The following is a 13,816-nucleotide window of genomic DNA, read 5'->3' on the forward strand; positions in this document are numbered from 1 at the left end:
TGCACCTCATGAAGACCCCGGAAAGGCTGGTTTGGCATGTTTATGACCCCTGGTGAGCCTCTGCAGTTTGCTTACTAGGAAAACATTGGTGTAGAAATATATACAGTATATTATATAATGATGACATTACAGCAGAGCTGTCATATAGAGCAGCAGATAGAGAGAAGGTGCAACAGCTAACAGCTTGGTGGAGTGACCATTCATCAAGAGAACACATCATCAAGAGAACCAAAATACTTGGAGTTTATCTGGTGGAGAACCTTATCTGGTCACTCAACACCAGCTCCAACACCAATAAAGCCCAGAAGCAACTATACTTTCTACATTGGCCCATCTCCGTCAACCCATCCTGACCATGTTGTACTATTGAGAGCATCTTGGTCTGCAAAGCCCTACAGCGGATAGTGAGGACAGCTGAAAAGATCATCAGAGTCTATCTTCTTACCATCACAGACATTTACACCACATGCTGCATCCACAAAACCAACAGCACACACCCTTCACACACACTCTTCACCTTCCTGCAGTCTGAAAAAAGTACCAAAGCATTCATGCCTTACAACCAGACTGTCTAACATTCCATCAAGCCATCAGATTACTCAATAGCCAGGGACAGCAGTGACACCCACATTCTTATGCAACTGTACATCTTTTAAAATGAACCAGAATGAGCAGACTTATATTGGTTGGTGATATCTTTATGTATCTGTCTTGTAGTGTATTGCATTGTCTTGCATTGTTTGCACAAGGTTGCACACCTGCACTTTATGCTCATTTTATTTTTTAACCCTTAGTTAAGTGCAGTCTTATGTAGCTATGAGTCTTTTTTTAACACCAGGGCTGGAGAAACGCTGTTTCATTTCACAGTGTACTTCATCATTTCAGGTCGAAATGACAATAAAAAGGTTCTTGATTTGACTTGAGGGCAGCACGATGGCTTAGTGGTTAGCGCTGTTGCCTCACAGCAAGAAGTCCTCGGTCCGAATCCCTGGTTCGAACAGACAGCGGCGTTTCTGTGTGGAGTTTGCATGTTCTCCCCGTGCCTGCGTGGGTTTACTCCGGTTTCCTTCCACAGTCCAAAAAACATGTACATTAGGTTGATTTGCAATTCTAAATTGCCCATAGGAGTGAGTGTGAGTGTGTGTGGTGGTCTGTCTATACGTGTGGCCCCGTGATGGACTGGTGACCTGTCCAGGGTGTATCCCTGCCTTTCGTCCAATGTGTGCTGGGATAGGTTCCAGCAGACCCCATGACCCTAATTAGGAATAAATCGGGTATAGAAAATGGATGGATGGATGGATGGGTTGACTTGACGTGTGATTTGTGTGGGTTTGGCGGCACCTGCAGGCGAGTGGCGGTACTGCGCAGGCATTCCGCCCACACAAACACGACCATTCCGGAAACCTGCTAAACTTTAACTCCTGCTTTCATGGCACATTTTTGCCTGAATGACAGTCTGAATATCATTGATGGGTTGACGGCGTGTTGACTGGAATCGAGACACGGCTAATCGGTAAGTTTCGAGCACGAACCTCCTTCGTTTTCTCCTCTCGCGCGCTGGCTTTGATTTACAGAAAGCGCAACAGTTTGGCTCACTTTTAGACACCACAGCATAGCATTCCTCTGCCTGGTTAGCTTAGCCTAGCGTAGCCTAGCCAGGTAACGCCTCTCCTACTGGAATGAACATCTCATTCACCAAAGAGTTCAGTTTATTCACGGTAAAGTGACATGGGATGAATGCTGCGCTGTGAATTACGTGTTTTCAACGCTTCCCAAACTTGTTAATTAGCTCCAAAACGTCTCGCGAGCTAAGCTAAGCTAAGTTAAGCTAGGCTAAGCTAATGCAAATAGCTGCCAGGGGTACTTCAACTGCTGCTAAGCTGTATTAGCTAACACTACTTCGTTTTGCTCAGAATTTTGCGTCACTTCCGGTGAAATTTACGGCGTACCCGACACACACACATATATACAGTAAGTACAATGCAACAGAGTAGTTCATACTCTTCTTCTACTGCACCACACTACACAGAGTTTAGTTTAGTTTAGGGAAAACGGTAAAGACTAAGAATTCTTCTAGCTGAGTGACTCGTCTAGGGTTCTGTTTTTATTCTAAGTGTCAATCAAATAAGCCACGCCCCCGAGCTCATAATGCTGGCAAAGGAACATTTTGGTGAACATTTTGTCTCAGACATGATCAGACAAGTTAGACATTTTACTGGTCTCTAAAATCTGTCTCTCTTTCGTTGATCTCTTTTTTTACTCTCTGTCTGTCTGTCTGTCTCTCTCTCTATCACGCATGCATGTTCTCCCTCTTTGTCTCTCTCGCTCTTTCTCTCTGTTTCTGTCTCACTTTTTCTCTCTCTCTCTCTCTCTCTCTCTCTGTCCCCCCACCTCTCTCTGTCTCTCTCTCTCTCTCTCTCTCTCCTTCTTTCGGTCTGCTGTTTGTCTCTCTCCTGCCCCCCCCTCTCGGTCTCTGTTGCTTTCTGTTGGTCTCTGTCTCGGGCTCTATCTCTCTCTCTTCTCCTTCGGTCTGCTGTTTGTCCCCCGCTCCTCGCTCTCTCCCCCCTCTCTCTCTCGGCCTCTGTTGGTCTCTGTCTCGGTCTCTGTCTCTCTCCTGTCTTTCTCTCTTGTTATCCGTCCGTCAGAGATGGCGCTATGGATCCAGGCTCAGCAGTTACAGGGCGATGCCCTACATCAGATGCAGGCGCTTTATGGCCAGCACTTCCCCATAGAAGTGCGCCATTACCTGGCCCAGTGGATTGAGACCCAGCCTTGGTGAGGCACACACATACATACAGAATCAGAGATTTTTCATTCAGATTTAGGAATAAATGCTACTGGCACCTGACTGAACTGGGGTGTGTGTGGGGTGTATGTACAGGGATGCCATAGATGTGGAGAAGCAGCAGGAGGAGTTTAAGGCAAAGCGTCTTTTGGAAAGTCTGATCCAGGAGCTGCAGAGGAGGGCAGAGCATCAGGCGGGGGAGGATGGCTTTCTGCTCAAGATCAAACTGGGACATTACGCCACCCAGCTAAAGGTAGCACTCACACATACACACACACACACACACACACGATGATGATGATGTCATCAGAAAATGCCAGTCAGTGATGCACACTGATGACACACAACCTAACTGACAACAAGACCTTTTAAGGTTTACCTATCAGTGGAGTCTGTCTGTCTGTCTGTCTGTCCCTTTAAATATCTCTCTCTGTCATTCCGTATGTCTGCCTAACTGTTTATTAGCTTCTATCCGTTTCTAATTCCTTTTGTCTTTATGCCTAATCTGATGCTCCTTCTGTCTGTATCTTTGTCTGTCTCAGCCCACCTGTCTATCTTTGTATGTTTAGAGTTCTGTCTCTGTCTGACACTCTGTCTCTGTCTATTTATCTGTCTTTCTGTTAGTACACTTGTCTGTCATTTTCTGTCTGTGTGTCAGTCACTCCACCTGTCTGTCTGTGTGTCAGTCACTCCACCTGTCTGTCTGTGTGTCAGTCACTCCACCTGTCTGTCTGTGTGTCAGTCACTCCACCTGTCTGTCTGTGTGTCAGTCACTCCACCTGTCTGTCTGTGTGTCAGTCACTCCACCTGTCTGTCTGTGTGTCAGTCACTCCACCTGTCTGTCTGTGTGTCAGTCACTCCACCTGTCTGTCTGTGTGTCAGTCACTCCACCTGTCTGTCTGTGTGTCAGTCACTCCACCTGTCTGTCTGTGTGTCAGTCACTCCACCTGTCTGTCTGTGTGTCAGTCACTCCACCTGTCTGTCTGTGTGTCAGTCACTCCACCTGTCTGTCTGTGTGTCAGTCACTCCACCTGTCTGTCTGTGTGTCAGTCACTCCACCTGTCTGTCTGTGTGTCAGTCACTCCACCTGTCTGTCTGTGTGTCAGTCACTCCACCTGTCTGTCTGTGTGTCTGTCTGGTTTCATTCCTCTGTTGTTAACATTTTTGTGTCATTGTTTTGTTTAGGGCACGTATGAAGCATGTCCCATGGAGCTGGTGCGATGTATCAAACACATCCTCTACACAGAGCAGAGACTCGTCCAGGAGGCTTCTAACGTGAGACACACACATACACATACACACACATCAGAGCATGCATCTTACTTTGTAACAGATGATCAAAATTAGCTCCCATTTATAGCGACTAACAACTCGTTGTATATATTTTGATTGGCAGGTGAGCTCTGCAGGGGGTGGGGCTACGGATGCTACACCTCAGAAATACCAGCAAATCAACCAGATGTTTGAGGAGCTGCGGGCCATGACACAGGAAACGGAGAATGACCTGCGGAAACTCCAGCACAGCCAGGAGTACTTCATCATCCAGTACCAGGAGAGCCTCAGGATCCAGGGTACACACACACACACACACACAAACACACACACACACACACACACATATATCTTTTTGTGTACTGTTTTTGTATTCTGCAGTTGTACTACATGGAATTTATATAAAACATGATGATTGTTACCAATTTATAAAAAGCCACTTTTGCTAATGCTACCTTTAAATTCAGAAGTCCATACATTTGTTAGCATTTCTTTCTTATTTTTATGGTGATGAATGTTATATTGTCGCCTTCTTTCTTCCAGCTCAGTTGAGTAGTTTAGCGAGTTTGGCACCGGCTGAGCGCGTGCAGAGAGAGACGAGTCTGCAGAGCAGGAAAGCTACATTAGAGACCTGGATAACCCGAGAGGCTAACACGCTGCAGAAATACAGACAGGTAACACACAAACACATACACACACACACACACACACACACCAAAACTTCTGAACTGGACTTTCAGAGCAGTCACATCAGGAAGAGTAATTGTTGCCAGTTCCTGTCTGGAAAGAAAATAAAAAGCTCTGTGTGTGTTTGTAGGACTTGGCAGAGAAGCACCAAAGGACACTGGCATTATTGCGGAAACAGCAGACGGTGATCGTGGATGATGAACTGATCCAGTGGAAGAGACGACAACAACTTGCTGGAAATGGGGGACCTTCAGAAGGAAGTCTGGACATCCTGCAGTCCTGGTAAACACACACACACACACACGCCATACTGTAAACACACTAACTCTAGTAGAACCTCTGTATGTAAGTAAGCACATTTTGTTGGTGTTAAGTCATTGTTGCCGTGGTGTTCAGGTGTGAGAAGTTGGCCGACATGGTTTGGCAGAACCGACAGCAGCTTCGACGTGTTGATCACTTAACACAACAACTCCCCATCCCCGGCCCTACAGAGGAACTGCTCAAAGAACTTAACGCTACCATCACCGATATCATCTCGGCACTTGTCACTAGGTGAGTTTACAACTAACGTAAAGGTAGTTAATATCTGTACTGATCAGAATCTGCCACCACGTGGGTTAAACACAGTGGTCGTTTCACTTTACACCATCGCTGACATCATTTACAGCTAACACTATCCCACTTTAGCGACAAACTAGAACACAAAGCAAACACTTCGGCTTTGACAGTAATATAAAACGCACTTAATGCTACCGTGACCACATTTAACACTAATCTCACATCATCACAATTAAGTGTAATGTAATTACAATTAACATCGGCAATTTCATTAAAAATCCTTTCCATTTTCTGTCTCGGCAGCACATTCATCATAGAGAAACAGCCTCCGCAGGTGTTAAAGACACAGACCAAGTTTGCCACAACGGTACGCCTGCTGGTTGGGGGAAAACTCAACGTCCACATGAACCCCCCGCAGGTGAAGGCCACCATCATCAACGAACAGCAGGCCAAGGCTTTGCTGAAGAACGAGAGCACTAGGAAGTGAGTCCTAAGCGCACACACTTTGGGGGAAAAAATGCCCTTTGAATCTTTTGACACACATTTCCTTATTTGGGCATTACTTCCTGTCCTTAAACATGCTGAAGAGGAGCAACAAAATGGCAATTCTGATTCATGTGGCTGAAATCAAAGTGAGTGAGCAAAAAAGTCAAAGCGAACAGGAAGCAATGACTAAATAAGGAAAGAGGGAGGCTAAGAGGGTCAGAATATTGGTGTACAGAATACTGTAATACATTGGAAGCTATTTTGTTGCTTTTTCTTAGAATGTTTGAAGACAAGAACAAGGTCCAAAAAAGGTAATCAGAAAGCGCAAAAGGGTCCAAAATGGTTGTGTGGAGTGTGGAAAGCCAAAAGGCTCAGAAAAAGGCAGCCTGCTACTGTTTAAAACCAAAATGTTTGCAGTTAGCAGGAGTTACAGTTGAAATGTAAAGTGTAACATCCTAATCTGTGTGTGTGTGTGTGTTTGTGTGTGTGTGTGTGTGTGTGTGTGTGTGTTTGTTTCAGTGACAGTAGTGGGGAAATCTTGAACAACAACTGTGTGATGGAGTATCACCAAACCACAGGCACTCTGAGTGCACACTTCAGGAACATGGTGAGAGCAGCAAGGTGTTTCTTTAGCACTGTTCTAGTATAGTTGTACACATAGGGTGGAGTTAACTGAAAGCACTGCCTATTAACGTGGCTTTAGTAGCAGATAACAACAAGCAGGGTGGGGCTGGGAAGGAAAGGGCAGGGTCAGGGGAAGGGGTGTGTGCCAAGGCGCTCTCATGTTCATGCATCAATATTCACATTTTGTATAAGGGTAATGTTAAAGATCATAAGTTGTGGGTGAGGGGTAATCATGTGTCCCTCTCATGTGTCTCTCTGCCGTCCAGTCTCTGAAGCGCATCAAACGCTCGGACAGACGTGGCGCAGAGTCGGTGACGGAGGAGAAGTTCACCGTCCTGTTCGAGTCGCAGTTCAGCGTGGGAGGAAACGAGCTCATGTTTCACGTCAAGGTCACATCTCGCTTTAATTCTTAGCAGTTCCAGGACACAATTTCAAATTTTATTGCACCTCATTTTAAAGTTTTATTTTGAAACCGAAATAAATTTTCCAACCATTTTAAATTCATGTTTTTATCTTGTATAAATCTAAAATCGACACATTAAAAAGCTGTCTTTAACGTGAGTAATTAACACATACTGCATAAACATTTATTAAGTATGTATCCTTCACCATCGCAGACGTTATCTCTGCCCGTTGTGGTCATCGTGCACGGTAGTCAAGACAACAACGCCACGGCAACCGTGCTGTGGGACAACGCCTTCTCTGAGCCGGTAACGTATCATTTATATTTACGTGAACCAACATCTTGATATGTGTTTGACCGTCAATTTGACAGCATGTCCTCCTGCAGGGTCGCGTCCCCTTCGTGGTGCCTGATAAGGTGTCATGGCCGCAGCTGTGTGAGGCTCTGAATATGAAATACAAATCGGAGGTGCAGAGCGAGCGGGGTTTATCGGAGGAGAACCTGGTGTTCCTGGCACAGAAAGCCTTCAGCAGCTCCAGTAACAACCCTGAGGATTATCGCAACATGACCATGACCTGGTCCCAGTTTAACCGGGTAGGAGAGCACACTGAGCAGCACTGAATATCAGAACAATCCTGAAGTGTCCAAATGTCACTGATTCATCTGCTATGTGTTGTGTAGGAGAGTTTACCAGGAAGGAACTTCACCTTCTGGCAGTGGTTTGATGGAGTCATTGAGCTGATGAAGAAACACCTGAAGGCTCACTGGAATGATGGGTAATGCTGCCGGAACGTTCCGTTAGCACAATCCATTGGGTTAAACAGCAGGGTTAGACATGTTTGTGTGTGTGTGTTTCAGGGCCATCCTGGGTTTCCTGAATAAACAGCAGGCTCAGGATATGCTGCTGTCCAAACCGAACGGCACGTTCCTGCTGCGCTTCAGCGACTCTGAGATCGGAGGGATCACCATCGCCTGGGTGGCGGAGAACCCCAACAAAGCAGGTTTGTAACTAAATCTGCCAATTTATTTATTAAGTCAGTTGAATGCAATAGTCCATTATGGGCCAGTTAATCAACAGATCTGTCGTCCATCAGAGGGTGAGTCAGGTGATCAGTCAGTTAATAAATACAGCAGAGACTCAGTCAGGCAGTGAATCAGGGCTGTATTAAAAATCCTTTAAACACAAACACAGCTTCAAGAGCAGTGTGTAAAACAGCACTTGATCCATATTTTGCACATTATTTTTGTATATTTTTGTAAATCATGCTCCGAAAGTTCAATCTGTCATATAAAACAATTAAGTAATAAATCACATAGATTAATCATATGATTGGTTATTTCATTCATATCATTAATTAATCAGTGAGACATTATATGAAGACTTTCCATTTCTGGCATATACCCTTATCCAGAGTGACTTAGTTTTAATCTCATTTTATACAACTGAGCAATTAAGGATTAAGGGCCTTGCTCAGGTGCTAAGCAGTTGCAGCTTGGTGGACTTGGGATTCGAACTTATAACCTTCCAATCAGAAGTCCAACACCTTAACCACTAGGCTACCACATCCCCCACTGTACTGTGTTGTATATCTGTGTATGTGTGTGTGTTAGGCGAGAGGATGGTGTGGAACCTGATGCCTTTCACCACAAAAGATTTCTCCATCCGCTCCCTGGCTGACCGCATCAGTGACCTGAACCACCTGCTGTTCCTTTACCCCAACCAGCCCAAAGACGAGGTGTTCTCCCGCTACTGCACGCCACCCAACTGTAAGCCTCCAGCAGTAACCCTACACTCTTGCTGAACGTAGCTGCGCTAGTAGTCGCTGTAGCATTCATGTTTTTTTTTCTCCTATAAGTAAACTTTTGTAGAGAATAGAATGCTTCACAGAGTTTCTTCATGTACATGTGGTCTATGATCAATGGACACCTTGCAGTAACACAGCTCACATATATAAACATCTAGCTAGGTCTTGATCAGAGCTGTATTACTTCTGAAATGCTAGTAACTCATCTCAACGCACAGTGTAGGAACGACCTCGCACCCCGAGTTATGTCAAAATTGTATGCAGTGTCGAGAATCACTCAACGCGTGTGTGGTTATTTTCCGCAGCTAAAGCGGTGGGAGACGGCTACGTCAAACCAGAGATCAAACAAGTGGTCAAAGTCGAGTGAGTATTTATGCTTTCAACATCAAATTTCCTTTTTAGTCAAGTATGCTAAGCAGCGCAAAATTACAAAGCTATGGCAGCCATGTAGACTAGCTAGCAACGAGAAAACTAGCATAATTAATAAGCCAACAAATTACGTTATAACTAGCTAAGCAACTAATGACTAACGAGAATTGTTACGTTATATTCTGATGTCGTAATTAAGGCACTGAAATATTTTTCCATCCGTTCCAGGTTCGCCTCGTCTAATACCGAGCAGTCTCTTGGAAACCCCACCTTCATGGACTCCTCCCCCACCATCACTCAGCCAGGCAGTTTTACAGTCTACCCTTCTATGTGAATATAGCTCTTTAATCATTTTTCAAACTATCTTTGTAATTTGAGACAACCCACTTTGACTTCCTGTTTTGAAACATCAGTGTGCAGAATCATAGTGCAATCAAGAGAGAAGTCACATGGGTGACTAGCTTTCACAGTGTCATCATCAGTGTTTTTGTGTGCGTGTGTGTAGCAGTGACCCAATCCTGGATGAAAGCGGAGACTTCGATCTGGACGAAACGATGGACATGGCCAGGCAGGTGGAGGAATTCCTCAGTCAGCCTTCAGAGGCGCAGTGGAGCGGACAGCAGTCGTGACCTTTGAACTACACAGAGTGACCCCTGGGGTTGCATTCCATTTTTTTTCCCCCTTGTCAGTGTTTATTTGTTGTCTTCATCGTCGTTCATTTGTTTTCGTCGTTTTTGTCTTTTATTTGTTTTTTTAAACAAATGTGAAATCGCTCGATAGCTCGCTAACGTCTTTGCGATGTTATTCGTGACGCTGCTTCTTTGCATGATGACAGTGCGTGCGTAGCATATCTGTTTTGCTAGCCAACTGACCAGGATTGAAACCGGGAGAGAACAAGGCATTCCGGGAAATGTTTTATATTAAATATTTAAAAAAAAAAAAAAAAAATACAGATGATACGTAATAAACAATTAACCAGTCCTGCAAGCTAATGCTAAACATTATAGAGCTGCTCTAGGTGATCAGTTATCGAAAGCTAACAGAAAATTTCACTCAGTTGAGAAACTCTGAGGAAAATGTCGGACCACAGGAACAAAACAAAAAAAACTCAGGCGCGATTCTGGGGAACGTGACGGAAACGTAGTTGATCACTGAATGTCTAATATTAGCTAAATAGTTTTATAGTTACTTTTGGGGAACTCTGAGTGTTGAGTGAGATTACAGGAAATGACACGGAAAACATGAGAGTGTAGCCCCACCTTCGTCTTAGTTCTTCTTAGCTCTATAGTCAACCCCAATATCACACTAATCATGTGATTCAACTTCATTTGGTTTTAGAAAAGTCATTTTTCTACATAGTCTGCGTTTTTGTTTGTCGTACATGTTCCAGAAATTAACGAGTGTTAACGAGTGTCCTCTAAAAACTATAACTGGTGTGAGGTTATAGTTTGACTCACCCAGTGGGCCGGAGTCAGAGTCCGGTGTCCATAAACCAGTCGATATTTCCCACAGGGAAAGTTCCTGGTGTTCAGAGTCAGGTTCTGCATCTACATCTCAGCTCCCTGCTCAAATGATTCAAATCTCCTGCGTGTGATTCAGGTCTTTATTGAGTAGAAGAGTCTAGATCATCGCCAAAAAATAAGCAGTTGCCTTTAAACCCACCGAAAAATCAGGGACAGGAGAAGGAGATAGCGTTTATGTGATAGAGAGCATTTACAAATGAGAGCTAGAAACACTAATATATGAATATGTGAATTCTAAATGAATCTGTTGAATAGGAGACGAATTTATCGCCAGAATGTCACTGTTGGTTTTTTTTTTTAGGTTTAATTGAACTTAAAGGCTTCAATACTCACTCATCATTCAGTAGCACGGAGAATAGCACTTGATCCAGCACAGACACTCAGCATTCTGATTTATATTTTAACACATTTCTGTGCAGCAACTGAATGGAAGTGTGAATAGTGTAAAAATCAGCAACACTTGTAATAATGTGAAGTAGTCTTAACAGTTTGAACCAAAAAAGCTAAGAAAATCAATTTCATTACAAGTTCACTTTGCCTCAAAAATGTATGCTAGCTTCAATGCTTTTAAAACTAATTTGAGGATCCAAATTAAACTCTGGTTAGCCAAGATTGTCTGAGAAAGCTGAAGCCGATGGAGATGAGTTTATCTCTCGGGTTTATCCCTGACTGCAGAGTCAGAGCGCTAGTGTTAACTCACACGACACTGGACCAATAATTAGCATGATTAGTATTAGTCTTACTGTGGGCTGTCTCTCTCTCTCTCTCTCTCTCTCTCTCTTTCTCTCTCTCTCTTTCCGTGCCTTAGTTGAGACGTGATGTCTGGCGGATCAAAAAAGCCTTTCAGAATTTTTCTCCCTTCGAACCTGAGAAAGCAGGAAGTAATCATTAGAGCAGAATGATTCCTGAAACCAGCTGTTGTGTTGTTAAAAAGAAATGCACACAATTCTCACTACCTCTGATCATAAAGCACCTGAACCCACACATCTTGTCATATACAGATTATATATATATATAAAATTTCCAATGATGCCTTCTTTTACCCCAACAACATCCTGCTCTACGTCGCTGTAAGCAAATCTACAAATTTCGATAGTGCCCAAGTGATTTTCTTGAAGCGTTGAAACGACCCAACAAACGTGTCCTTATAAATTATTTTATTGCCCATTTTTTTATTACAACCTTGACATTTTTGTTGCTATAATTTTTGTTTGGTGTCGTATAAAAACAAAAGCCATACCAAGCGGGAGTGACCCGCACTCTGAATTTGTTTTAATTAATTATTATTATTATTCTTGAGTTAATCATGCCTTTTTGGTTAATTGTTTAATATATATATATATATATATATATATATTTTTTTTTTTAATACACGGTAGTGTACTAGTAAAGGCCGCTATTTTCATTTATTTTTGTTCTTTTTTTTATAGAATTAATTATTAATTTGTGTGGAAAAAGTAGTAAACACCATCACAAACTCTAGCTCATAATTTTATATAGATTTTTTTTTTTTTTTTTACTATTTTTTCAACAGATTATATCCCCCTGGATTAGGTGTTTTTTGTTTTTGTGTTTTTGTTTTTTTAAAAAGGTGTATTACAAAACCTAGTAATTTTTTCTTAATGTTTCTCCTCATGTTGTCACTGGTAATGAGGGAAGCAGCTTGACTCTGTTGCCCCCCAAAAAAGTTCTTGTACCTACTTTAAAGGCCTCTGTTATTCCCTTTGCTTCATTAAAGCTCAGTTTAGGAACTCAGGAAAACACATCGCTCATAAGAGAGAATATTTACAAAAAGATGATCTACTTATCTATGAGATAAAAAATGACTCCCACATTTAAACAAAAATGCTGTTTGCTTTCTTGATTGTTTATTACCTGATGTTTGGCGCTTGAATGTCCTCAGCAGTAGGCATGTGCCGATATCATATGTTTATGTCCCGGTTGTATTGAATGTCTTCATCAGCAGCTCTTCTTATTGGTCAGCATTTTAAGTCTATATAAATTGCTCAGGGTTTGGCTTTGTCGTAAGCATCCTGTGCATGAGACACTGGTTTACTCCACAATCGCTTGCTAGCTTCATGGCACAGATGAAGCGAACGGTGGCAGCGATAAAAGTATCGTGAATTCCGAATATTGCTATATGACGTCTGTGATGGTGATAGGCGTTCATTCATCGTTTTTGCTTGGCAATCTTATCAGCTTTGACTCATTGAGTTGGTTGGATTTGAATCCTGGATTTGGCTGGTTATGACACGTTGTATAGTTAAGATATGGCTCAATCGGTCACCTGTGGTTCACTGAGTGACTGCTTGGTTTATCATTAATGAATTCTCAGTGAACAGTGGAATAATTCACCCTGTAAGGCAGCATAAACTCACTGAATCAGTTACAGGTGACTCATTGAATCAGTCAATAGTAGTGTATTGAATCAGTTAGCAGTAGCTCATTGAACTGTTTGTGGTTCGCTGTATCGATTCGAAAAAGTTTAATTTATCAGGTGTGGCTTAGTGAACCAGTTCACAGTAACTCAAATCTTTAGGATGTGACTCTTCACATTTATGAATGTGACTCATTGAATCAATCAGCTGTGATTTTATTGAATCAGTCAGTTATATCTCATTGACTTTGTTAGTTCTGGCTCATCAAAACGGTCATCTGTGACTCAGTCCGCTGTGGCTCAGTCTGAATAACTGAGTATCGGCACATGCCTCGTGGCTAAGCATAGCGTCTCAGTAGTGTCTGTGTGGATAATCTTTTACATGGTGTGATTTGTACGAGTGTGTGTACCCGCTCCAGTATTCCGTCCAAATCTGTGCAGTCATGTTGTACGGCTCCCCGTGTCCCAGTCTGTTAGTGACCTCTGTTTTATTCATTGAAAACAGATCCTAACATCTGCAATCACACTCTGATGCGCTTTACTCTGCTTTTCTTGTTTTTGTTTGATGTTAAGTGTGTATTTGATGTCACATGGGAGAGAAAATATAAAAATAAAGTTTTATAAATATTTTATCCATTAATGTTACTGAGCTTTTCTTTCCGTTCCAGATAAAGGTCCACATTTAGATCACCTTCAGAACCCTTACTGCAATGGCTTTACTATTCACATAACACTTTTTTTTTTTTTGCAGTATGTGACTTGCTGGTCATCTGATTTTGTAGTAAGTGTGTGCAAACCTCTTTACTGCACTGTAACTATATTAATTATATATTACGTTAATAATAGTATAATAATGAGATATAACGTCTTCCGCGCTGGCCCATGCGGAGACATTGCGCATGCGCACGGCAAATCCGGCTTTGTGAA

General features: G+C 42.7%; 1 protein-coding gene across 4 annotated transcripts; it reads left to right on the forward strand.

Moving 5' to 3' along the window:
- Window positions 1-1,369: 1,369 nt before the first annotated feature.
- Window positions 1,370-9,937, forward strand: stat5b (signal transducer and activator of transcription 5b). Of its 4 annotated transcripts, none has more exons than XM_058406603.1 (20): window positions 1,370-1,513; window positions 2,646-2,775; window positions 2,882-3,038; window positions 3,971-4,060; window positions 4,182-4,356; window positions 4,601-4,731; window positions 4,875-5,026; window positions 5,141-5,296; window positions 5,606-5,785; window positions 6,067-6,099; window positions 6,308-6,395; window positions 6,679-6,801; window positions 7,030-7,122; window positions 7,203-7,409; window positions 7,497-7,591; window positions 7,674-7,816; window positions 8,427-8,582; window positions 8,926-8,983; window positions 9,218-9,319; window positions 9,495-9,937. In XM_058406603.1, exons 2-20 carry the CDS (start codon window positions 2,648-2,650, stop codon window positions 9,616-9,618), a joined length of 2,391 nt encoding a protein of 796 aa, XP_058262586.1. In that variant the 5' UTR covers window positions 1,370-1,513; window positions 2,646-2,647; the 3' UTR covers window positions 9,619-9,937. The 4 variants fall into 4 exon arrangements, with proteins under 4 accessions (XP_058262586.1, XP_058262587.1, XP_058262588.1 ...); XM_058406604.1 differs by having other exon boundaries at window positions 9,498-9,937; XM_058406605.1 differs by lacking the exon at window positions 6,067-6,099.
- Window positions 9,938-13,816: the final 3,879 nt, after the last annotated feature.

The sequence above is a fragment of the Hemibagrus wyckioides genome, linkage group LG13 (genome assembly GCF_019097595.1).
Source record: "Hemibagrus wyckioides isolate EC202008001 linkage group LG13, SWU_Hwy_1.0, whole genome shotgun sequence".
In the NCBI taxonomy this organism is placed as follows: domain Eukaryota; kingdom Metazoa; phylum Chordata; class Actinopteri; order Siluriformes; family Bagridae; genus Hemibagrus; species Hemibagrus wyckioides.

Bases quoted from the DNA above. Each gene is read 5' to 3' on its own strand.
- stat5b (XM_058406603.1), top strand. From the start codon at position 2,648: ATGGCGCTATGGATCCAGGCTCAGCAGTTACAGGGCGATGCCCTACAT. The intron at 7,592-7,673 runs GTAATGCTGCCG...TGTGTGTTTCAG, and splicing joins AAGGCTCACTGGAATGATGG to GGCCATCCTGGGTTTCCTGA. The intron at 7,817-8,426 runs GTTTGTAACTAA...TGTGTGTGTTAG, and splicing joins GGAGAACCCCAACAAAGCAG to GCGAGAGGATGGTGTGGAAC.